At 40.0% G+C, this 27632-nt stretch overlaps 1 protein-coding gene across 4 annotated transcripts in view; it reads left to right on the top strand.

The window, feature by feature from the left end:
* Positions 1-2398: 2398 nt before the first annotated feature.
* clstn1 (calsyntenin 1) overlaps positions 2399-27632 on the top strand; it is a 53817-nt gene continuing 28583 nt past the window's right edge. For 2 of the 4 annotated variants that reach the window (XM_050063940.1, XM_050063938.1), the window contains exons 1-2: positions 2399-2664; positions 21552-21674. In XM_050063940.1, coding sequence (XP_049919897.1) covers positions 2583-2664; positions 21552-21674 — 205 coding nt within the window. In that variant the 5' untranslated portion in view covers positions 2399-2582. The remainder of the gene's footprint in view (positions 2665-21551; positions 21675-27632) is intronic. The other 2 variants (XM_050063941.1, XM_050063939.1) reach the window with 1 other exon arrangement.

Genomic DNA, 27632 nt, shown 5'->3' with positions numbered 1-27632 from the left:
TTTGTTTGATTGGATTTAAACACAGGAAACCTTTAATTTTACAGGTAAAGCAAGTACCATTGAGTTACTAGTACGCTGATTTTGTTAATTTACCTTCAAAGTGTTTTAAAAGCTCACAATCTTGAAACAATAATGGTTTTATGATAACCTACTTTTGGCATCTTGATATTGGGGTTTGCAAGAACAAAACTAACCTCATGCATTGTTGGATTAACCTGCTGGAGGACAAAAATGACCTGTTGGGCTCTGTCTAACCCACAATTCCTCCTTGTCTTTGAGCAGTAGGTACTATAGTGTTTCTTTGCTAGCTAGCTCCAGATTTGCTGTGCAGTAATTTAGAGATACAATACATTTTAAATGCAAAATTGAACTAATAAAGATCTTTAAACCTATATTTTGACCTCACAATAAGACAATCTGGCAAAGCAGCAAAGCAGACTTGATAATGTCAAGTTATATAGTATTTTAGTTGTGCATATTCCCCCCAAAATTTTTAGGTTAGATTAGTGCAATCCCTTAAACACACAACAAACGGGGAACTTTCAAGGCTCCTGGAGCTCTGGGGCCGCAGGGTATTTGCCTACTTGACATACTTGATAATTCAGCCTTGCTCCCATACGGTAACTCTGACTTAAAATGCCATTTTCATTTGGTTCTTTTGTTGTTTTAAAAAGGGAATCTTGAGTTCTGGCTTATAATCAAAGACTTGATGAATCTCTTCCATTAGGGTTTTGCAGATCAAATCCTCTAATGATACAGTCTACTTGCTATTTGTGTAAACTTCCTCACTTGTCTTCCGTTATGTTTATAATGTGATTTGGTGGTGAGATATCACATAAATACAGTGGTTACATGTAACTAAGAACATTTACTCAATAACTGTACTTATGTACAATTTTGATGTACTAGTACTTAACGTCAATATTTCCATTTTATACCACTTTAAAATGCCACCTCCACTACTTCGCTGGCTCCACCTTTACCAGCCCAAATATTAAAGTGAAGTACACATACATGCATCAATAATTGTAATCCAGTCCATATAAGCCTCTGGAATTTGCATTTTTCTGCATAAAGAATACTTTTACCTTTGATACTTGAAGTACGCATGTTTGATGTTAAAGGTCCCATATTGTAAAAAGTCAGATTTCCATGTCTTTTAACAAACAAAGCAGGTATAGGTGATATATAAATATTGTGAAAATATCAAAATGCTCAGTCCACAGAAACATGCACACAGTTTATATTCAGAAACTGTGCATTTAAACGAGGATTTCTGTGAATCTATGATGTCACAAATATACTATATCCTCACAAGACCTGAACTTTTGTTTGGTATGCATTTGTAATTTCTCCTTGCTATTTTGGATCAGTAGGACCTGATAAGTATAAAAAAAACTAAACACTGTCAATGATAATTAAGTCCCAATATCTTCAAACTAGTACTTCCTAATTAACAGTATCTTAGCTTGCTACTGTTACTAATATTAGTCACATATGTACTCCATATCAAACTATAAACATTATTAATCATAAATAAACTTTTCAGTTTCAACCATAAAATGTGATTGGGTGTTGTATGTTGTCCGCTTTTGTATCGGGATCGGCTGCAGTCTGACATGGCAGAGATGGCTGCCATCTTGTTTTTACATGGATTAATATATTGTGTAAATGATCCTTCCACATGTTCACCTACGGAAACCTTGTTATGACTTTTACTTCCTCTAGATAGTCAAGTTTGATCTCTTCTCGGTGCTCCACCAGGGCCACTAGAAGGGACAAAAGAGTTGAGGACAACAGGTCTAAGTCAAGTAGACTGAAGTACAAGGTCAAGTAAACCCAAAATGAGATGAGAAGACAGGGTGTCAGGGGGGATATTGTAACAAACATTCTAAATTGGTCCATTTGTATTTCTTGTTGGGATGTTTTGCAGTATATGTGAATCAGCTGTCAGGACGCAAACATGGACTCAAGCTGTTGCCTAGCAATGCATTTCCAGTGAAATGGCCAATAAAAATAGAAAAACGGAATGTTTCAATAAGAGGGTGAATACAGGTATATTCATAGAGACAGTATGAGAAAATGATGTTTTAGAATATTAAAGCATTAAGTCATGTTTCCTAGAAACCCAAAATACAAGTATGAACCTAAGTATGAGCATAGGTGACCTTTAATACTTTTGGACTTTTATTTGAGTAAGATTTTAAATGCAGGACTTTACACTGTAGTATTGCTACGTTTACCTCTGACTACTTCTTCCACCACTGCATAAATACCTGCCATGGGGGGAGGAAAGCAAAGAACGCATCACATGAACGAATGTGTATGGTTCAGTGCGCAATGAACGTGTCTCACAAATGTCCGACAGCCCCTGAACGCAGCAAGCTGCAAAACTGCGAGAGAAGCGGTGATTGAAGGGGATAGCAGAGCGGCGGCGGCGACGACGGCCATCTTAGAGCTACCGTGGTAACCGACACTCATCTCCTGGATTTTATTTTTCTTGTTGGAGAAACATTCCGGCTGACTGACGAGGGAAGAAGAAGGTCGGTTTTTACTTCGCCGCGGTTGAACTCGAAGTCGGGATGCGGTTCCGAGGGAATACACAATTTGCATCCGCTGTCGGACTGGTCCTCGGACTATTATGTGCGGTGGAGGCAGCTAAAGGTAACTAAGCTGGGATTTATATCCCGTTGTGTTGTGTCTCCCTGTTTGTGTCACACAGGTTTTTCTTTATGGTTTAAGAAACGTTGCCATTGAAAGTTAACGGCTGTCCGGTTCTCTCCGGTTGTTCCCAGCCGTTGGGGGTTAAAACAAACGTTAGCTAGGCTGTGCGGTCCTGAGGGATGTTCAATAACCTGCTCAGGGATGGTCAGCTCTGGAGCCGCAGCGGATGGATGTAGCGAAGTATCCCGGCGGCAGCAAGTGCATCCCGCGATATTACACCCATTCAACCTTTAATAATAACCCCAAATTACACAATATATTCAAACTAATGATATTATCTGTTTATGATATTTCATCTAAAAGCTTAAAACCTCCAAAGTAGGCTACTTTGGAGATAATATCAAGGCCACGAAACGACCCCCTTCTGTCATCTGCATTCAGTCTATTTTGGGCACTGCTTTCTTCTACACGCTTCTTAACAGTATGATTCAAAATTAAAAATATTTCTCACCCTCTGCAGAGTTTGTGAGATTTTTTTTAACTTGCCTGCGCCTGGTACTCCTTGTACTTTTGTCTTTTTAAAAGATATTTAAATACATCTGAATTAAAGCGACTGATGATGTGTTTCTTTGCCCCTTTTTTTAGATTCAGTTATTAAACCACGCAGGTTTATTTCTCCATTAGTAGGCCTAATGCTTGGTTTGGCAACGTTGTGGTCGCACCAGGACGGAGCTTGGTTGGCTACGCATTGCAGATCCTCTTCTCAAGCCCCTGTTTTGTCGGTGGATTTAATAATTTATGTGCTGTGATCACAGGCTTAAGTAAAAAGCCCTCACTAGGTCTGGGCCTGCTCATAATGACCATAAACTAGATAAGACTTGGAAGTGCAACCGGGCTCCTCATGTGCAATGTCACCGATGGACACCATCACACACTAAGAAGAGACATGCCTTTATTTGCTGCAGGGCGGTCCACCTCCCTCCTTCCAGCAGCTCACTGCTCAGACATGAACACCCCTCACTGCATGAATTTATAGACTGTTTTCACGTTTAACTCAATCTACTGGCTCCCCAGTGTGAGCTTCCTGTTTCAGGGTGTGTAAAGGCAGATGCGTATTAGTCACTGGGCATATCAGCATGCCTGGGCGGTCACTATTGCTGGGGGCCAATGTGTGTTGTTTTCTTTTAATGTTACCTCCCGTTTTATTCTCCATGAACAGACCATGAAAGCGATATAGGTAGCCATAAAAGTCTGCACAGGGGTTTCTATTCCAGCCATATTTTTTCCTGTTGCCATGTCAGGCAGCTGAGAATGCACAGCACCGTGAGGCTGCCATTTGTAAAGCTGTAACTTAATTTATTTTTTCATCAATAGAAAGAAGAAAGGCCTGTGGCAGTCTGTCCTGGGTAGTGTGTGAATCTGGCTTTTTTATGTGTTAGCCATGTGTGTGTTTGTGAAGTGCACCTGCTGACTTCCCGGCTCTTATCAGCACATGGGACCTGTGAAATCACCATCTTGGTGAGGGCTTAATCTTTTATTAACCAAAGGTCACTCGCTTATTTTGTGCGCCACCTCTTGTCACCGGCAGTCCAGCTTTGCCTCGTCATGGCTTGTTGATTCGTTTTTTATTGCCAGCCACCTTGCAACAGATGAGGAAGTATTCCTGATTCCTCTGGTTTAGATGTCTGCAAATGATTTGATTTTATCACTACAGAAACTGACTGAGATTCAGCACATTCAAGTGAATTTACCAGCATTGGCAAGAGATGTTGTGGTCCTCAGATATTCGCCTACACAAACATTCATCACTGATGACATGGCTACAACGAACCTTGAAGTATCTGTTGAAAAAATATGTTTTTGATACACATGAAAAATCTTACCTAGACTATATGATTCATTACACTCCCAACAAGGAGATGTCAGTGAATGTGAAACTGGCGCAAACACAGATCTTCTGTGGCAGGCCTGTTGGAGCCTCAAAGCATTTTTAGGCTTTTAACTCTTTGGTGTCGTCTGCGAGTGTTAATGTTTTGTCTTCTGCCGCTTCTCATCTTGTCTATCATGTTTTTGTTACTTGTCTTCAGGGTCTTGCCCATGTAATGTATTTATTTTGCTGTTTCCATGTGCAGCTGCTGCTGGGTGTCTTCATGTTCTAGAGTCAAACACTATGTCTGCTGAAATGCATGAGCGTCCTCTGTGCACACAGAGTCAGACAAAGGAAAGGCTGGCTGCTGGGAAGTTTCTAGACCCATTCATCATCGAATTAAGTGATTCTAGTTGAACAAATTGGGCTCCCTGCTTTATGTGTTACTGAGTTAACATGCGCGTTCTTCTCACACTGCAGTGAAGAAGTACATATTACAGGTTAGGTGCAAGTGTTCTCTCCCAGTGTTTCTCGTCTTACATTCATTGGAGAAGCCTACCATTGATCCACTGAAAATTGCATGTCAGTTACGGTTAGAGCAATGTTTCAGGTCAATATTTTTCTTTTTAAAATATAACACCTCTGACGTTCCGCACGAAACGCAACCTTATTAAAGAAATTCAGTTTATTTTATGTATTTAAAAATACAGAAGACATGTTGTGAAGTATTTCATATATGTTCTTTTTTACTCCAAATATTGCTATCTTTTGTGTTTTTACTTAAAGACTGAGTTAGATGATCAGTAAATTGACTAATTTATTAATGTTTTGATCATTTCAGCTGTAGTCTAAATGCATATTCACAGGCTTTTCCACCTGTACAAGTGGCCATCAGCAGCTCACTCACACAAACAATATTTATATCAGCCTACAAAAACTAATGGTTGAAACCGTGTGCTTGGTTCATGACACTCTCTCATCCCAGATAGATCTATTGATAAAAGGATCACAGGAAACAAAGGGTAAGATGACTGCCATCGATGACCAGGCTGACCCTGGGGATATGCTCACATTTTCTATTTGTTGTAGACACTCAGATTCCTCATGTCCACCATTGTTGCTCCGTACAGTCTGTGTGACGTATGCCATCTTGCTAGTTATGGTAAACAGAAACTATGTGGATGCACACAGCTGACAGTGACTGCATTGTTCTACTCTCCCATGCAGCTCTTGTAACACTGTTGTATGCCATCATTCAGCGCCAGTTTACAGACTTGCTTCTTCTCAGAAGTAACATCGTTAAAATCAAGTAGCAAATGAGTGAGGTCTCAGATGTTTGACTTTGAACATGTCATGGCTTTTGTCAGCTGGTAGAACACAAAAGAAAAATGTCAGCTGTCAACAGTGCTTCGCTCTAGGTGGTTTTGATTGATAGGAGGGATTTCATTTGATGTTTAGTGATCTGCTCCACATATTCCACAGTGTCTTGTCATCACAAGATTCATGGTTTAATCATTATTAGTCACTGGACACAGATGCGACTGAAAAGGACTCATAGAGCACATGCCTTTGCTGAAACTGCATAATTCTAAAAATGTGCTGTTTGAATTTTGATTGGCCCACCCATGATTTGCACAAAGAAGAATTTTGCAAAATTCCCAGCTCGTAGACTCACGGACACTGAGTTATGACCATTCATTATTACACTAGTTTACCACATTATATGCAAATGCCATCAAAATTTGCATGAATAGTCAAAGTTGTTGTGTGCACGTCATCCAAATTTGATTGCAGTTTCACAGTGTGTTAAAGAGTTATGGTAGTCAGTGTCAAATATGCCATCCCCTCAAGACATTTGCAGCCAATTACAGGAAAACTAAATGCAAAAAACCCTTATGAATAAACATTGTCACGCTCAGACAAATATGTATCAAATTTGGGGAAGATTGGATACAAGTTGTTGGAGGAATGGTAAAATAGATAATCAGAGAAAATTCTAAAATGGTGGAAACAGTTCAAGCAGAAATGTGTGAGACCAAATCTTGTGAATTTGTCACAATGCAGGGAATGTGGGAGAAAAAAAATATACTTCTACACCTCACAGTGTGGGATTAATGAGCCACAAAGTACCTTGTAACTGGCTGCATGGTGGCGCTATCTATAGTCAAACCTAATCACACACTGGCCTACATTTACACCTAATTTAACTGAAATCTGTTTTGTAGTTGTTGAGATATCTTGCTGACAAACCGACATGCGGGACTGAGATAATGAAGGGACTTTGTATTGTTATTTAAGTGGGATTTGACTACTGCGTCTGTGGTGTAGTATAAGAACCATTATCAGACATTTTACCCTGTATTTCCTTGAATAACTGTTTACTTGCCCTACACAGAGGCCCTGTTCCTACAAGTTAACTCTCACATTTTTTCAGTATTTATTCAGAGATTTCTCAGACGAACAAAGGGCTTTTAGGCCCAGACTTCAGGGGTCGGGATCTTGTCTAAGCACGTCACAATGTGGTCACTGTTCGTAGGATTGCGAGTCGAGCTCCTCGAGAATGTGTTTATGAGATAATCCTCTGAAAGTGCTAAATTGTTGAAGCATTTCGATTTGGTAATTTGCCACTTAGTGCTGGAAAGATAGGCCATGAGAATACTGGACTCAATTTGGGTCGGTGGTGACTTCCCTCTTATTGGTGCCTTCACGGGCTGAATGGAGTCAGTGAACTGTCAAGAAAGGGTCATTCAGTTGTGAATATTAAGTCGTGCCAGATGACTGTGAAGTTGTGTCAGCCACGGAGAAAGGAGTTTACATTTGTGTGAGCCCTTGGTTCTGATTGTATACATGGGAACTGCAGGTGCATAGCAAAAAGTAATATCCAGAAATGAAAACACAAAAAGTGAAAGTGACAGAATCTCTAGAATTTTAATATTTAACACTTATATTTTAGACTGAAATGAAGTAGTTACAATATTAGCTCAGTTTTATCAATTTCATTACAGAAGCAACATCTTGTTAAGCAAAATATATCAATTTTCTTCCTTAAAATGTCAGTATTGAAATTGAACAACGTAACTGTGAAAGTAATAAACATCACATTGTGTTATCTTTATTGGTGTGAGTGTAATAAAAACCAGAGCATGCAGGTTTTAATTCGACCTACATCTGCAGCTTATCTGGCTGTGTTACCTCCTCGCTTAAGTCCCATTGCCTCCAGGAGAAAAACTGGCACTGCAGAACTATTCACATTAGGGCGTGCCTACATTAAGATTCAGGCTCCATGGGAAACAGGTAACCAAAGAGCGCATTACCTGCCGCAGGTCAGCTGCACCCGAGCGCCTGCGCAGAGCTCTTGCCGTCTCACTCTCACTTCTCCGCTCTCACTGGCTCTTTTGTGCCATTCACACAGAGAGGTGATTGAGTTGCATTCAGGGCTCTGCGACTCCCAACCCCCTCCTCAGAGGAGCACTACGGTCGTTGAGGGTGTGTTCGTTCTGTCGGGCGGTTCAGACTGCGTAGAGGACAAACAAATGTTGTTGCCTGGCAGGGGAACTGAGAGGCTCTCCTGTGTGAGCGGGGTGTTTGGGGAATGAGGGCCCCTGAGGTCTGGGTTTCCTTTAAGGGTCTCTAGAACAGTCTCTGGTCTGTGATGGAGGTGGCTTGCGTCAACAAGCTGAGAAGCTTGTAAGGCAAGACAAACAGAGAAGTGTGCCCACTGTTTTAGACGGTGAGGAGATTGTCCATTGATTATTCCCAGTCTCTGGAATTAAGAGAGCCACTCACCAGTATAATTGAAGTCATTGCTCAACTCAGATTTACATGCATGTCATACCTTCGCCCATTTAGCTGCGATTTCTGTTTGTCTCTCAGTGATATTTCTGTCTGACTTCAATAAGGCCTGAAGCTGCCTTCTAAACTGCAATGAAGGGGCCCCGTGGTTGTTGTTGAAAGCACTCATGCTTCTGGCAAGCACAGAGATTTTGAATAGTTAGAAATCAGTCCACAGCTGGAATTGCCTACCGCTCACATCCTCTGAGGCAGTTGATGTAAGTGGTGCATTTTGCATATTTGTCTGTATTTTTGTTGTCACAGTTTAAAAATTTTAAAGCTTTTTTTTTCTGCCGTCGCCCTGGAAACACCTCAAGGTCTTACTATCACCTGAACACAGACACTGCCTTCTCCTTTCTTCAGTGTACTGCTGCAGCTAATGGGACAAATATGAAAAACAACCTGGCAACAGAGAGGCTTAATTTAGTCTCAAACAATAAAAAGACAGCCAGCACTTTCTGCTTGTAGACCATGCTGCCACTTATGTTGCCTGTGATTGGCAGGTTTTACTATTAATCTTAAGTTATTCATAATTCTGGGTAATCAGACATTTGCACCAGAGCGTTTTCTGTATTTTTAATCAAAGTTTAACACATGCACCAGCTGCTCAGGATGTGGTTTAAGATATGTAAACATGGTAACATTATTAAGCCTGTTTCACACTGTTTTGCAGTATGATAGTTTATCAGTATGAAAGTTTAATAGTTTGTATCAAAGGGAAACTTTGGTATTTTGGAACCTGGACCCTATCCTATATTTTTGTGTTTAAGTGACTAATGGACACAAGTTTTTAAATGGGTCCTAAACAGGCTGCAGTGTAAACCCTACAAGCAATTGTGCACCGTCAATTTACAACCATTAAAAGTGCTTGTTTTTGCCACTGACAGGCTCATATTGTTATTAGGGTCCTAAAACATTATTAAAAAAAAAGGACCCTATAGAGAAATGAATTTTTGCTTATGTGGTCTGTTTGTTATTGTGACCAAGACTCGCTCTAGGAGAAGAATTACTCTGAAATCTCATGGACTTTTCCACATTGTCGAAATCAGCTAAATATTCAGCCATGACACTGAAAATCTCTTCAACTCTTGCTAACATTCCGCCATTGTTTTTCCTGCAACAAGTCACCTCTTGTGAAACTTCAGAATAAGACCTCTCCTTGAGGGATAGAAGGTCACAATTACAAAAAGACCAGCAAAAGGTGCAGAATAACGTTTCATTTCTGTGTAGGATCCTTTCCGTAATGTTGTCAGACACTTACAATAACAATCTGAGCCTGTCAGTGGCAAAACCAAGCATTTTTAATGGATGTTAATTAACTCTGCACAATTGCCTGTAGGGATTAGCCTACATTGTGGCCTGTTTTGCCACTGTGGCTGGAAAGGTCTCTCTCAATACTGGACTATTTTCCAAAATCGTTGTCTCCATTTAGATGCAAAAATGTTAGAAAAAATAGTGTGTAGGTGCAAAAATACAGAGCTTTCCCTTTAAGTACATACTACAGTGTCATCTGAAATGTCTAAGGACATAACCACATAAGTCAGCAGGTAATAAAAAGGTTGCAAATAGATACTTGAACCATTGTTGCGCTAAAGAGTTAATTGTTGCTCAGTAGCTGTTCTGCCTTACAGCAGCATGCAGTAGAGCTGCCCATTTGCATGTAATCAAAGAAGATGAAGGCCTGCAGGCTGTCAGATATCAAAAGTAAAATATGAGCTAAATCGATGAAGCAGAGCTCCACAGCGCGTCCCAGGCCTGACACTTGGCTGCGCCATCATCATTACACAACACGCCCTCAGAGGTTCCCAGGCATTATCGGGCTTCATCTGATAATTACAGACTGATCATCTGCTGCACTGATGCTGCTACAATCTGGGCAGCTGTGGTGTATCTCTCTGGCTCTCCCAGGGTGACCAGTAGCCTGCAAACAGTCTGGTATCATCGTATTTGGATAAGTGTGTGGCAGTAGCGAGGGTTATACAGTAGCTGGACATGTGCAGAGCTTTTGGCAAGCGCTGGGGAGGCATAGTGATTTTATTCCCCCTCCATGAAGAGTCATCACAGCAGTGGCATGGAGGGAGAGAGACTGTGTACAGGCGTCCTGTTGAATCTCAGGATTAGCAGGACCTATTGTGGCCCTAACATTCTCGCAGGAAGTATTTCATCACGGTTAATAGGTCAAACTGTAAAGGTTAGGCTTCAATAAAAAGGCTAGGCTGCCATAAAGGGGCATTGTCTTTGTGTCCCTGTGAATGGTTAGTGGCGTTACCCCGTTCTTTGGGGGTCATGAAAGAAGTCAGCGATGGCATCATACTGTTAGTATGTGCCTCCACAGAAAGTGTTTAAACACTGAAAGTTTGCTGTGGAGTTTTATAATGGTTGATTGTTAGTGTCGTTGATGGTTCCAAATTTGAAGGAAAATCCAAAGAAAAACTGTGTTTCTGGGCCAAAAGAGGTGAATCCTGTTTAGCATTTACATTACGAAACATTTTATTGTCCTGAGGGTAAATCAGTAGTAATCACACTGCACATTAGGGCTGTCAAAATTGCTCAAAAATGACGTTCGAATATTCCTTCTAAAAATAACTCATAGGTTCGAACCATTGGAATATTTTTTTTCCCTCATTATGTCCACAAGAGGGCAAACTAATACAAGGAAACATACTTGTATATGTATTAATACAAGGAAACATAACTACTTGTAGGTATTTTTATTTCAACATAAACGTCTTTGAAAACATTTACATACCTACACATTAAAACACATAAAACAATTATCTATAACATTACGTTATAAACGACCGCAGACCTCTCGCTCGCCCCCCCTCTCTGACCTGTGGCCACACCGCCCGCGGAAGCGCTGCGAATAGCCTCGAAGTGCCGGACCGTGACCAGCTCGCGCCCTGAAGTGATCGTTTCGGCGTCTGGTTTATTTTCTGCGCGAGCCGCGAGCGAATGTGTCAAGCTGGGTGACGGAGACAACAGCTGGGAGCAGAAACGCTTGTCGACCAGCGTGGAGAAATGCGCGTCTGATGCCAACGCCCACTCGCAAAGAGGACAGCTGCGGTGGTGTTTTTTTTTTCCTCCACAATCGAATATCAATTTTCACATTCGAAGGTCCATTTTTTTTTTCAAATTCGAATTTAAATTCGAATTTAGAATATTCGTTGACAGCCCTACTGCACATCAAATATATTTTTTTCATGTATAAGAGGACTTGATTGCATGCTCATCTTCTTGCATTGTTTACCACCATTAAGTCTGTGGTTGGTTGAAGTGGGGATAGCTACTGGCTATTGGGGCTGGGTATAGTTTAAAACATGATGATAGCAGTACTAGCCTTGGGTAGTGTCAGTTAAAATTTCAGTAAGCTATGAAGGTATGAAACAATTGATACCGTTCAAGCCTAACCAGTACCAATACCAGTACCGTTAAAGTGATTTGGGACCATTATTGTCTCTACTTTCAATACCCATCATGTAAATGTTAGCACTGAGTTGCATAAAATGCCACAAGCATGAAGCATAGTCATACTTTGACATGTCTTGGTGGTGTCTCAGCAAGCTGAACTGCCAACTCTGTCATATACACTGAACTAAACTTTGCCACACCACAGACTGTATGGGTTGCACCTGCAGGGGTAGTGGGCCAATCACATGTTCCTTAAATCAAAGAATGCTTGCGATGATTGGCTGCAAGCAAAACCATATGAAAAGTCTTTTATTCATGATCTGGCTACAAAAAGGGTCGAAGGCAGGAATTGCATGTCTGGGTTAGCTTTGATACTTCTTGGGACTGGGTTATTTTGGTTGATGTGTTAAAGGTATTGAGTACAGATACCCAACTGTACTATTTATATTGTCTCAACATTAGTATTGCGAAGTTCAAACTGTCGAAACTGATTTGTTGATTTTTTTTCCCCCCATACTTTATTTAAACATAGCCATTAACATAGAAAATACAAAGCATATTGCAACCAGAACCCAGCCAAAAATAAACACACATAACACTCAATTGCCACTTAGGCCATTAGGTACACTCCATTTATATCAACAAGGGTACAGTAAACAACATAAGCATCTCTCTGTATACTGCAGTACAGTTTGACAGCACCATAAATTACATACTCCAAAGTGATCATAACAATACATTCAGTACAGTTTCGACAAAAACTAAACATTATGACCTTCATGAAAGTAGGATCTATGCAGGACTGTTGTACTAGACTGTATTAGCTTTAACTAGGTGTGCCTATTAAACTGGCAACTCAGTATACTTACATTTATCAGTACATGATTATACATATTTATTTAAGTCTGTACCTCATAGGCACAAACAATGTTCCCGTACAACAAAAATAAGAAAAGATTGCAAGTTGAGAACCCATCCTACTTTAGGAGAAACCAATCTGTACCCATTTCTCTACATGATAAAGCGTGCACCATTTTAAGAACCAATTTATTTCAAAGCATTAATAGTGTCTTAAAATACGCACTCTCGTTCAAAAGAGTGCACAGTGCAGGTGACAGAGACATAGAGCTGATCAGTAGATGGCTTGGCACGGCACAGCTTGGCACAGTCACACGTAGTACTTTATCCTTGTCCACCTGTGTCAGAAGTCAGCCGTGTTTCAGCCCTCCTCTCTCTCCCTCTCCAAAATGTTGGAGTTCTCCCTTTGCTTATCATTTGGACATCTTAAAAGTCGATCCCTGGTGTTGTTGGGACATCTTTACTCATGTCATTGTATCATACTCATTGTTAGACACGCATTATAAAGATTTGGCTGCCTCAGTTGCTTTGTTTGATGACTTGACTCGTCGCATGACCTTGTCAGTGAATGAAGTAGACGCATCCCATTATAGGATTAAGTGTCATTGGCTTTATTTGCCGCATAACAGGATTGCATACCAGGTACTGTGTTGCTGGGCTGTAAGTGGGTCCAATACCCGGCCATCTGTGCTCGTACACTAACATCTTGATATGTGTTTGCCTGCAACTTCTGACACATCAGTCATTTCTCAAAGGCAATATTTTGCCCTTGTCTGCTATAGTATGGCTTAATTTATTTGGTTATGGTACAGTAATAATATGCTGTTGGATTTTTGGGTTGAAGCTCTTTTTTTCTTTGTAGATAATGGTTTATTCTACGTCAGCATGGGATGACACAGTAGGGTTCATATCTATTATTCAGCAAGAGGCAAAAATCAGCCCATTATATCTGTGTTTCTTTTTTTTATCCCAACTCTCCATCTAATATTTATATTAAGGCCAATGGTTTTTCTGTGCTATATATAGCATGGTGGGTCACTGTAGTCCACTCCTTAACATCGCAATGTATGCATGTTTAAAATCTTTGTAGCCAGCCCCCCTTTTTTTTTTTTTTTCTTTACTTTCTTGCCCCTTTCTGTTCACCTTTCTTCAATAAGTCTTCTGCACTCGAGCAGGAAAAGACGCATTAAATGGAATTAATTATGTACCATCCTTACCGCTTGTTCCTCAAGGCATCTTGTAATGGTGTAGCAACTTGAAAATTAAGTGTCACAGCATTGTCTTTTTTCCCTTTTCAGCAATTATTTTCAGTACAGATATATTTAGTTGCAGAGTCTCACAGAATCATTTTGTTCTTCCTCTCTTTAATTTTGAAGTATGCTGAGAAAATAGTGTTTCCCATAGACTATTTAGAGTTCCTTTTTTTCTTGGCGTCACAATGACCCACATTGTTGTAACCTCCTTAGGTTCAGTTTGCACAGGATTTAGGACTATGATCTCCCTTGCCATTGTACATTGGATTAGAGCTGAAACAATTAATGGATTAGTTGATCAATAGAAAACTAACCTGCAATAATTTTTTATAATTTTAAATGTTGGGATTTATTTGATGTCACAAAATGAGTAGCTTTATTTGGAGACGTTGTGATAAGTATCGCTAGTTGCAGCTCTACATGTGATTAAGCAACATTTGACATACATCAGTATCAGGCCAACCTGGTCTTACTTCCAGGGCATTAAAAATTGCTGCTTGAGCAGTGGCCCTTGGCGTCAAATAAGGACGCACCAGGCTTACAACCAACTCCAGTATAAACCCATCTGCATCATTATTAGCCAGTAAGAGCAATGGATATAGGATAAATAGCGAGAAAGTCCATTTAAGGTGAGTAGGAGGGGAGGTCGATGGGTCCAACAAGCACAGGACTTTGACCAGGACACTGGTGTTTGTGTCCTGTGTAAAAATAAAAGTCAAGGTTAAGTTATTTTGTCACATCAGTTGGTAGTCACATGACTCTAGTGACATAACTAACATAGACTACAATGTTAGTCAATGTTAATGTTGTCATACTTGCTAACCAAGTACTTTTATTCTATTCTAGACCACGTTGATCAGGGCTATTTTACCAGATAATTATCAAGACAAGACATAATGTCAATTTATAGTGGATACAGCCCACAAACACTTTAATCTTCTCAAGCATCTTCTGCAGTAAGTCAGATGTCTTGATCAGTTTAATGTTGATTATTCATTAGGAGTCAAGAGATTCCTCTTGAATTATCTGCTTTTATGTGAGTGAAGGACTGAGTCTGCAGGTTGTAATTGGGCCAGTAGTGAGTATGCATTGCATCAGATGAATTGGTTTCCCTTATTAAGTTAAATTAAGAAAATGGCAGTCTTCCACGTTGAACATCCTCAGTGCTGCAGCAGTGGGTCCTTCTCTCAGACTGCCTCAAACATTTCAAAGCCCCTTTCCTAATCTCATTCCATCTTAAATCCTAAAGCCTCCCCTCACGAAAAAAACAACTCATCCCTCCCTTACAACACAGTCTCTCCTTTATAATCACAGAAATCTTATCTTACAGGTAGCATGTAATAAATCACCCAGTTTCCAAGAATAATGCTATTAGTATTTGTTCAAATAATATCTGCAGTGAATGCTCTTCCCATTCACTGCAGGTTTGTAGGGAGATGATGAAGCTGTCTTGTCAAAGGGGGCCTGTTGGCAATTTCACACAATGTATGTGAGAATTTCACACTTTAAATAAAACCGTGCTTTAGAGTTTATTTCTTGGGAGTTGTGTGTGAGTGAAAGGGGCTTTGACTTTAATGGTGATTTACAGTGGTAGTGCCTCTTTTGTCCTCATACCTACAGCTATCTGTGTCAGGTTTTTCTGCTGCAGTTTGCCATCTGTGAGCGTATCTGCATTATCTCGTATTTCAATTGATCCCTGCAGCATATCTCAGACCATTGTTGGTCTCTTCTGTCAGTCATTGCTTGACCTCACAGCACAAAGTCGATTAGATGTGACAGAGTTATCTGACTTCCAAAATACAACATTTGGTTTTACCTGTGTCAGCAGGCATTTGCTTGTTTACAGTGGATGAAATGCACTTTGTAAAGTAAAACCCTTTTTCTAGTCTCGTGCTCATCAGTCAAGGTGGAGATAGACACTATACAAATGGACAAAGTACTGTTTAGATTGAGGGCATTAACATTTAACTTGACCAGACAGGAAGGGCACAGGCAGACAGCCTTCCTGGTTAGTTCATGTGTTGTTATTGGTCAGAATTTGGCTGAAATGTTTTGCATAAACCTGCAGGAGCTTTGAGAACGCAGCTTGATGTTGTACCATTTATTTCTGGTCCTGGTTCAGTACACCTTATTGCTGAGGGCTACAAGTGAGTCATGGACAAATGTGAGGCCCACATGTGACCTGGCCAACAGTTTCTGTAACTCTGTGGAAGCTAAAGCAGATTATTGTAGTAGTCTGGCCTGGCAATCTGTCTAAAGACATCCACTTCACTTCAGGTCACGGGATGCTTAGCAAAGACGATTTATTGGGCTTGATCAATTCTATATTAATGGCTAAGACAACAATTCATTCTTACTAAGCACCGCTTGTGTAGGACAAGATATAAAGTAGAAATAGACAAGGTTTTTGCTTTAAGTTATCACTATGAACAGGGATGCACACTATGGATTTTTCTATCATTTTTGTATCTTTAAAGAAGTTCATAACCTGTAGTTTATGCACACCTGGGGTAAGAAAGGCTAAGATGTAGTGAGCACAGGTGGATGATTTAATATTCCATAGCTCTGACCTAACCAAATCTAACTGACATCACTATTGTTAACACAACAAAAACTAAAACCACTTCAGACTCTCTAAATGTTTTTTTTCTTTCAGTAAAGTACATTAACAACTTCACAAACACGCTTTTGGATTTGATGTGTTTTGCTTAAGATTTCAAATTAAAGGCTTTGACATAAACTGTCAAATCAGACATGTCAACGTATTAAAAACAAGCAATTAAAGTGCATCCCTCAATCCAAAAATAAAGGTTTTGTGTTTCTCAAACATTGACTTATTGTGACAGCCTGCCACAGTATCAACACTGACCTGTCAAATTTTGATTATGCAGTGTATTGATTCATACAGGCCCTCCTTGATCTGCTCTCTCACCCTCTCTGTTTATCATGAGACAGTAGCACACCCTGCAGTCCGCCCCCACACACAGTGACAGGGCTAACTTTTAGCATCACACAGCTAACGTTACCTACCGGTCATTAAGGGGTTCAACAACAGGGTCGAGCCATTTCCGTGTCAGTGTGGTGACTATTTAACAGCCTGGTAATTAATGTAGCCACTGCTGCTGTGTTAGCATGAGCTAACTGGGCAGATGTTGAACTAACTGTTTGCTGGTAAGGCGACTCGGGTGATGGTCCTTCAGCGCTGCATCTAGCCAGGGTAATGGCAGCGACAGAAAGGGATCAGACTCCAGGCACAATCATGTTGTTGTCCTTTAAAACTGTGAAATATATCCATACTGGCTACAACATGCTTGGCTCTCTAGCTACCATGCTGCACTTGCTCTTCTTCTTCTTCTCTGCGTTTGTTAGCAGTATAGGTACTGTGCCAGTCAAGTTCATTACAGCATTTTGGTTTTATATTATTGCTCTGTTTATTGGCTCTAATTTTATTATTGGAGTAATAAATATCAATATAAGTTTTCCATTATCTGTTGATGATCCATCGGTCTGATGATATCGTGCATCCCTAATTATGAAGTAAATGCTGATTGGAGAATGTAATGGCTGTAGAATAATGACAGTATTGGCATTTAGATTGGTTCCTTATGAGCCTCGCTTTCACTATGCAATTGTGTTTGCTATTGGGTAAAATCTCCTGGGAAAATGAAGGCTCGATTTTCAGCAAGAAGGCTGTGCGTCAGCCATTGTGCAACCAAAACAGGAATGGATAACACTCTTTACCCCCCCTGGTAGCAGTCAGTAGTAACGTTGGGTACCGAATTTAGTACTATTTAGGGCACTTACCAAATTATGTTGTTAATACTGAGTACAAATTTATGTTTAATCAATTGATGGAGATGTCTGGATGTCTGGATACTGATTGCTTATTTACATATTAACTTTGTGCATTGTGACAAACTTTGAAAGCATGTCTACTGCAGTCTGAGGACAACTCTGTAAGAACTTTTCTCACTGGAAAAAAAATAGTTTGGTGGATAACTAATTCATTGTGGTGCCCACATCACACCAATCCTGTGCAAGTAGCTTGTAATTAATTTTCATTGATCGTGCAATCACTGAGAATTACACTAAATTATGTAAAGACACACAACGCAAGTCATTTGCTTCGCTGAAATTGGATTTGGCAGACTGACATTTAAAGTCGCCTGAAAACATCCTCATTATTTATTTATGCTTTTGTAGGTTTTCTTTTATCTGGCTACTGTTTGAGGCTCCTAATATAGCACAGATTGAATGTCAGGCGTCTTCCTATTAGTCAGATAATGAATGTGTGATGTTGAGGCTTTCTGCAGCGTGACATGGCTGTGGATTTAATCTCACTATGCAAAACACATTGCAATTAGGATTTAGCTGTAAAGACTCACAGAGTAAAAATTATTTTACTGCCATTGATTCTGGCTGTGTAACTTAAGGAGCTTTTTGGGTCAGCTGATGAGACATGTCTAATAAAAGTTTTAGGTGCTAAGTGAGAAGTTATTTTCAGATGTTAACATACACAAAATTGCAAGCTATATTTATACAATCATGGAAGTATTACAAGCTGCAAGTGGCAGCAACATTTTGTATGGCAGCCACGGCAAAGGCTTGAATGGCACCCGCATTTTGCGACAGGGGCACAGTAATTAACCCACTGTCTATTTAAATAATGTTGCCTGTTGAGATGAATGTCTTGCTCAGAGTGTCATTGTGTGCAGGTAATTGGATAGATGTGGGCTGGAGGATATGATTCAGTTTGTAAAGACACTGCTAATATTGAGCTTTTACATTCACAAACCCTTTGACCAGCTTTTGAAGTTCTCAAAGAGCTTAAAAAAAACAAAAATACCCCCAAACTTTAATTTTAACCACAGTTTCTATTTCAGACAACAGAATTAGTTTGTCACATTGAATAATTAATACGCAGTGGTACTAATGATAAATAAAGACCAAGCACATATTTGAGTAACTGCCTCTTTGGCGTTAATGATTACCTCACTGCCCTGTCTGACGAAAGTAAAATATGAAAGTAATTGCAGGCTAATTTTATGCCATGTTTTTTTGCATCTTATAAAAGCTGTCAATGTGTGTGTGCATGTACTCTGATGCAGAAATCAATCATGGTGCTCTTGGACAGCAATACAATCCAAGTGCTTCTTATAGGTTCCTACTTAAACAGCATAAACAAGTCAGAAATATGATTTGCTCATGAGTGCTTTGGGTGAATGATAACAAAATTGGCTTTTTAATAGCAAACATAGGTGTTGGAGGCTTTCTATTCAAGGAGCTGAGCAGTGCTGAAGTAGAATAATTAAGAGGAGAAAATGCTCATCAGGCGTGTAATTGATGTTTCACTTATTTGCTAAAAGTCATATATTTGTCTCAGACTTATTCACACAGACCTTTAATCAAGACTTAAGCCATCACTTGCTGTTGGAGCTTTATTGCAGCTTTTTAAGCAAAATAAGTCAGAAACTTGAGGACCTTTTGAGAAAGTTTTTGAATCAAACAGGCCCGGAGACTCTGAGAGGAAGTGCCCACTGGGGAGCTTTTTTTTTTTTTTTTTTTTTTTTTTTTTTTTCTTTCCAGTTTGCATTTGCACCATTAACAGGAACACTACTGTAAGATGGCCAGTGGTTGTGACATCAGTGTCACTTTTGCCTTGATGAATCAAAATCACATTGTATTTCCATGTCAGATAGATGCTCAGTAAAGCCTGGACCTCATGGTCAGTCCATTTGTCCTTTTCTTTTTTGTTACGACCTGTTGTTTGTGATTTGTGTTGTCTGTTGTTTAAACAGTTAATGGGTTTTAAGAACGGTGGTTGCAGGTGCTGCATTGGCTGTGCTTGACCAATCAGCGTACAAAGTTATGTCACTCATGGTTCCTCTTGTGCTGGAAGAAAACTTACTCCCTCAAAACGTCGTTCTTAGAACTACAACCAGTCCTACTACTTGCAGTGCAGATACGACAAAAATGGGGGTTGTTAGACCTGTGAAAAAGCTCCCCTGGTTTGAAAATGCCTTTGGACATTGTAGAGAAACCCACTTTTAGAGCTTTATTTTCCACTGCCCGAGATTTTTCATGTGTGTGCTTTGATACTTCTGATCCTAAAATGCATTTGAAGTAAAAGAATGAAAAAGAAAGCTCCTGCATAACCACTGGCAAATTATGATGTTCATAAATTATTAAATAGATTATTGTTAACCCCAGATGAATTGTTATGTAACCAGAACAGTTTCCTACATTACAGTAGTTGTGATAGCCTAAACTGTTTATTGTTTAGGCTATCACAGCCGTTCATTGTAAGTATGGATTAGCTTGAATGCATGACGTGGCCATGTTGAATTTATCACAGTTTACATTGGAAATGACCTGAATAAGGACTGTTGGCTTTAGGTGATGAGAGAGAGGCAGCATGACTGAACAGAGCAGATGATTTGAGCTCTGAAATTCCTACATTGTTTAGTAGCTTAAAAAATGTCTTTTTCTTTTAGAAAATGATTAAAAATGTCCAAAGATTTGACTCAATCAGTGTGATCAAAGAGTAAAACAGTGGAGCTGTGTGTAAATAGGTCTGGCATAAGGCAATTATGTAATGGTTGCAGTCTGCAGCTCTCATTAACATTACCTCAATATGATATTGTACCTGAATTAAAATTATCCAAAATGCAGTCAAAGAGTTATTTATATGATTTTCGACGTACTTGGCTGCTTTTGTTAAAGTCTTGTCCTCAGGAAACGGTCTGGTCCGGTTGCCTCTCCTTGTGTTTCTATCCCCTTCAGCATGCTGTCAGCCAGAGTTAGCATCACCTTTGCAGATCAGTAGCACAGGAATGCCATCCTCTCCCCTCGCTCAGGAGTAAGCACATATTGGGCTGTAAGAGAGCTGCATCTCCCCTGCGTCAACGCTGTTTTCTAAGCCAGCCCAAATATGTCACTCACTGCAGCTTTTTCTGCAGCCGCCAGCTACAACAGAGTCCTGTCTGCAGCTGGGATGCTTCCCAGGCCGACTAGCACACAAGGCTGTGCACAACCAAACTAGTGCTCCACAAACCGGCCTGAAAGACATGGCCGGAGTCTTTGTCATCCATGTAATCCCGTGTGATAAGTCATTAACTGTTATGGAGTTTGGATTTGTCTGTATCTTGGAACATTACTGGCATAAAAAAGTGCTATCATAAAATCATCTTGAAAGAATTTGTCTTCAGTTTGGATACATCTTACAATATAACATAAGTATATTGTATTTAGGATACAGATTGATGTGCAACAAAGGGAAAAGCAGCAGATTTTCACCCCACCAAATGTGTCATCGGTTTAAATCCTACACAGTCTTTGTCCTCCTTGGCTCATAGTTGCCTGTTCCTGTTGTGGCTGATCCCTTCATTGTTTGTGATGCTTCTAAAAATAATATTAAAAGCATCCAAAACCTCATTAAAAACTTACTCAGGCTGCAATGGGAGGAATGATAAAAGTCAAAGTAGCATTTTGAGAAAACACAGATAAAATCTGATTATTAAAAGTACGGGGAAAAAAAAGATGTAAATTGCCAATTAGTGCCGGTGAGAGAAAAACAAATTGCCTATCAGCACATCTCACCTCAGGATGGAAATTATTGTATAGACTGTTTTATATAAACACTGACATTTCCTCTCTCTGTTTCACAGTCAATAAGCACAAGCCATGGATCGAGACGACGTACCACGGGATCGTAACGGAAAACGATGACAAAGTACTTCTGGACCCTCCTCTAATTGCCCTGGACAAAGATGCTCCTCTACGCTACGCAGGTGAGAGAGGAGGTTTAATGCCGCTGCTGCCATTTCTTTACTCCCTCAGCTTCACTTCACTTGGAATGACTCATTTTCACAGTAAATAAAAGAAGCAAACATACTAATTGCCCTGTGCCATTAAAGCTTTGAGACTGTGTTACATGTAATGGATGCACAAAAGCTGTTCATCTATGAATAAGGTAAATTTCATAATGACTTTGAGGACATTGATGTGTTTGTTTGAAGATGTAATCATTTTGCTAATGGACTTTTTTTAAACAAAACTTAAGTCATTATTCTTTTAAAGGAGCTGTGTGTAAGATTTATGGGGGATTTAGTGAGATGTAGCGCTGAGGATTGCAGATTGCAACCAGCTGAAACTTCTCCTGATTAGAATTCCTGTAGTCGTCATTGTTCAGGTTTTTGCCGGTAGCTGAATTATCCACAGATGTCTTTGTCTCTCCAAAACAAATGGACCAGGTGATTAAAACCAGTAGAAACATATAATTAAGCAGTTTCACGTTAAAAATAAGTGTTTTTTCGATGCCGCTTGTCATGGAGGAGATGTTAACTACAACGCAAAAACACAAATGGCTCTATCTAGAGCCAGTGTTTGGTTTGTCTGCTCTGGGTTCCTGTAGCAACATGGTAGTGCAGCATGATAGTTTCCATGGACAAGGACCAAATCGCTATATAGTATAGTAGGTGTGTAGCAGTTCACAAAATTCACAGTTCAGTACAGCAGAACACGGGGGCATCACGGCTCGGTACGTTTTCGAAACAGCAAAGCGATATAACTGCCAGAGAAATTTCCTTAATTTTTAAGATTTTTGATTTATTAAAACTAACATCGTAATGTATGATCTTTGTTGACTTTGAACAATGATGGAACTATTAGGGATGAGGGAGTCCACCATCTATATCTGTATCTGTTCAACCAACTAATTTATCTGTATCCACATCTCTACTCGGATTGGGCGGAGTTTGAACTGCACGTGGGTGTGGCTTAAACAGGAAATGGGTGAGACCTAACCAGAAGCTATTATTCAGATTCAGAATACTTTATTAATCCCCGGGGGGAAATTGTTTATTATTGTAAACCCGATATTGATATGGTTTAATCAGAAATTGCTATATTTATAATTTATTAGAAAACGATTTATTGAACAAGCTCAGGATTGAGCTTTAGATAATTTTTGATTACAAAAGGTATAAGTTAGGTATAAATGTAACGTTACCAGTCGCCGCTGTCATTTCTTTTGCCCTGTCTGAATTAATCAGATATGGCTGCCTAAATACTGTAGGGATAACGTTAGCTTGTGGTGTGTGTGTTGCTCCTCATTCTGAGGTAACGATAACACAACCATTCTTATTTTTTGGTAATTATACACTAAAGACAACATACTTATCATGTTATATTCAATTTCATATCCTCCTAAATCTTCCACACTAGACCATTTGAGGAAATCAAGACCCCAAATCTAGCCTCCGCATAATGCTTTAAAAATTATCAGTATGTCATGGGTAATATATGAAGACCCCTCACTCTTCAGGGTGTTTCAATCTCTCTGTGATGTGGCCATATTTGAGATTATATGTTTATACGAATTTAAACCTTCACTCAGTAGTAGTAGGGAGAGAATATCTTTGCCTATTGTCGAATAATCATTGAATGCACCCCTGGTAGCGGTCTATATGACCCAGTGGTATTTTGCACATTTGATTTTTATGACATGCCTGTCATATTGACATACAGCTGGCTACCATATCCTCCAGATTGGCCCTTTTGATATTCAGATCAAAATACTCTTTCATGTTTTGGGTTTTCTTTCCCCCTCCCAGTGGAGAGCCACAATTAGTGTGCTTTATATACCAAGGCCGCACTCGCTCAGGGTTTTTTTAATCACACCAGGATTGACTCTGGCCAGGATTCAAAGCACCACAGCGTTGGGAATGATTTCCCACCATTTCACATCACATGATCTTTTGTCTGCTCACACACATAGCGCTCTTGCTTCACTTGATATGACCATTTTTTAAAATCTCCCATTACTTTGATTTAACAAGTGAGGCTTTAACATCCACGTGATGCCAAATGTAATATTCCTTACAAAGTTATGTGAAATTTGTTCTCAAAAACTCATCGGCCTGACAGCACACCATTTTTGAGGTGCGCAGTTACAGCAAGAGGCCCATAATTTCTGAAGGGCAGGGAGTTGAATAATATGCCTGTTCTCCGCATGATGTTTGTCTCCTTTCACAGTAAATTAGCGTTGAATACAATGCTTGGTGCTCCCACTTCTTTCAGCTGGGGCTCCCTTTTTGATGAGCTGAGCTTTGCGAATGAACTGCTTGTCCGTGTGAACTAGCTCTCTCTCGAGACAGAGCAAGCAATCTGGCTTCACGTGGCATCAGGGGTGACCGGCTCTGTTGTGCCAGCCTCCTTCTAGTCGCTCCATCTGTGCCAACAAACAAGGTTCACTGTAAAGCTGACCCACAGGTCAGAGGAGCCCAATCACAGGCTCACAAGTCAGATTAGTGTGAATATGTGAATATTTAGAACAAACGAGGATCTGCTGTATGAGTTTGTATGTGTATTAGAGTGATGTGCTGTGGGGCTAGCTTTAATTGTGTCTTCTCTTTGTGGTGAGTTCAGTCAGGCTGATTGGAGCTGAAATAGCTGAAACCAAAGCCCTCTTGCAAACTTGAAAATGAGCTCAGTGTTCATGGATGACTGTGCTCTAAAACAAGCGAGGAACACAAAGCAGGGAGCATTTACCCACCAGATATGGGTTATTTGGTTCATGTAGGAACATTAGCCATTTTTGTTTCTGTAACACAGATCCAGCAAATGAATGCCAGAAGATATATACAGCATATTGATCTATTAGCCAATTAATATTCTCGGTTTCTAATTCACTGTATTTATTTAGTGCCAGGCGTTTAATGACCTCAGCAGGTCAAGCCTGTAAAATCAATACGTACCAATCATTGTGACAACCTTAGTTGAGCTGAACCGAGAGGCCGGAGTGAGTGACCAGTGAAACGCTCAGGAATTTCTGAAGCACTGATGTGAGCTGGTCATTAGAGCTGTGGTGAACAGGGAGGCCCACAACTCCCACTGCATGACTGGCCCTGAACAGCGGTCCCTAATGAGAAATCCATTTCTAATTGTTTAGTAGGTGAAAACAAAATGACCAGGTCCAACACACAGGAGGCCCTGGCGGGGCTTTTAAACAAACAGCCAAGCAGGAAGGGACTTAATTATTTTTTTAATTTGTACTACCAAATTGCTTCTTATCTTGTGTGCATTTTTAACTATTATCAGAGTGAATTAATCAAATTTTTAGGGTTGGGTACCGAAACTCGGTGCTTTTTGTACTTGGTACCGATTCACGTCGGTACTACCAAGTACCGATTCCCATAAAATGAATTGGTGCCAAATTTCGGTACCTGAGGTGGAGGCAGAGCGAGAGCACATGACTCGCACCTCAGACTCAGCAACAATTGCGACAAAAAAATGTGCAGACAAAAGTTAACATGCAGCACTGTTCCTAAATGTTCTCAATAAAATGTTGAAACTGAGAAGTTTAGACTATGGGCCCGAACGACGCATAGTGCATCCAAATTCACACCCGTTCTTCTCTGTGGATTTTCTCGGCGACCGTGTGTCATAGTGAGAAGCCACGCATATCACTTGAAACGGCAAAACTGTAGGTTTCCGACAAGGCCAAGCACTTGTTGGTAGTCCAATGTTTTCACAGCAAAATAAATTGATAAAGTTACAATAAATTGATGTATAACAGAGCTTTCATACAGCTTTGCACACATATTACTGTTGGATGGATTACTCGCGAACGCAGGCTCGCACAGAAATACCACGCGTATCACATGAAAGCGCAGGACCACACACATCATTGTGCTGTCATCCCATCAGGCTATAAATCCAGATCAATTGTCTACAAAATAAAAACCTGACGAATTTCTTTACAATCCATTATACAGATCTTGTTATCAGTCACTTCATATAGTGAGGAATATCGTATCTTACCACGTCTTAGGCTTGCATGCGTTTCTCCCTGTCCATCCACATTTGTAGTCCGGCTTTCAAGATGCAAATATCTCCATATTGTCCAGTTGACACTCCATCAAACTTTGTATGACAAGACCAGCCACTTCACCTTTGCGCACCCAGACAACTGCAGCCTAATTATGCATGCATGACAGGGCCGTAGTCACCATATACACTGAGGGGGACACGTGCCCTCCCACCAATGCCCAAAATGTACCCCCAATATATAACTGAAACTGAAAAACAAATATTATCTTGGAGGACATCATTGCACTTGGTTGACTATTTTTCTATTATCTTAAATGTAAATATTGCATGTTTCTTTCAGATAAAACACATTTTTGACTTGTGAATGAGTCAATGGAATTTCTTGCAATATTGAAAAAATACTGGCAATCATGTCCGCCTGGCACAAACCACATGTTTTGGACAACTGTGAAGTGACAGAATGTCCCACCATCATTGTTCTTATATTGCCAGATTCCAGAGAGTTCTCCTATATTTATTCTCCTATATTTATTCTGTTGTGGCACACTGCTGTGAGTCCATAAACAAAGCAAGTTTCTGTGGTTCAGGACAGTCAAGTATCTCTTGTCTAAATTGTTATATTCAGTTGAATAGGTGAAGTGAATATAAGGCTGTCGATATCTGTTACAAAATAGGCTCAGTTGTGAACGACACACTTTTTTTTTGTTAGCTGAGGTAGACCAGACAATATTAGGTTAAAAATGATAGTGATGCTGTTTTACCCTCATTGTTTTCTGTGAAGTTTTCTGGAAGTAATGTAATGTAGCCCAGGCGGTGCATTTTATGTGGAGTGAGCACTGTGCCGGACTTTTTCATACCTTCATACTGTCTAAAATTTCAGCGGGGTGTACGGTATATGACGGTATTTGTGTGAGGCACTACCTGCCTTGGTCCACTGTTCCAATATCACCAACTCTGGTTTGGTCTAAATAAACCCCTATTTCACCACAGTTTTTCCCGTGGTCTTTCCCTTCTGTTGCTGCCAGGTTTGTTGACAGTCCCGTAGTGTTATCCCCACCATTTGTGGTTACCATGTTTGCCAGCTCAGCAGCCCCTTCCACCAGTAGAGACTGACCCTCAATATAAGTATGAGTTTAATAGAAAGATGAGCGCCTGGTATTGAAAAATCTTAACGTCTGAATTTCTACATACCCTGGTATGCCTTAATACCGTGGTACTGCCCAAGACTATAATACAACACTAATAATTTTGTTTTAATGAAAGCTCAACAATTAACATTTCCACTTGGTGTTCTTCATCACTGTTTATGAGAAAGGAAATAATGGGAGTAACAGAAAAAACAGCTTTAAGATAGGGGTCTAAATCACTAGTTTCATCATGCTTTCTCTGCCATGATATAACTTTGATTCAGTGCAGTTCTGGGACCTGCAATTGATTTGAGATTATATCATCTGTCCATTTAACACAGTCTTTACAGAAGAAGCTGCCACCCTTTTCTTTTTTGTACTTTTGGCTTTGAAAGGTAAAAACAACACATAAATGATTGTAACCGGTTAAGTGCAGTAAAGTTTACTTTAAACTGATTCCACTAACACACATAAAACAGCACACAGGATAAGTTAGCCTTCTGGAAGAAATATTTTCATTTTAACCCAAACTATGATCTTTGTCCTTAAACTTCAGGGTTATCTGGCTTACATTTCTGAAGGCAAACTTCTTTCGACAGCCACAAAACATAAATTAACTTACAGAGTGTAGAGTGTAGAAAAGTGTCAAGAGTGGATCATGTGGATTTCAGAAAGTAACTGTTGAATATGTAAAGAAACTGTACGTGTTAAAAGTGTTAAATGAGAATGGACTTTGGTGTGGCAATAGGTAACCCCCATGCCGGGGCAAAGCAGTCAACCCAGGATAAA

Source organism: Epinephelus moara, chromosome 16 (genome assembly GCF_006386435.1).
Source record: "Epinephelus moara isolate mb chromosome 16, YSFRI_EMoa_1.0, whole genome shotgun sequence".
NCBI classification, from domain to species: domain Eukaryota; kingdom Metazoa; phylum Chordata; class Actinopteri; order Perciformes; family Serranidae; genus Epinephelus; species Epinephelus moara.
Note: the sequence above shows the minus strand (reverse complement) of the source record. Positions and strands in the feature narration are given on the sequence as shown.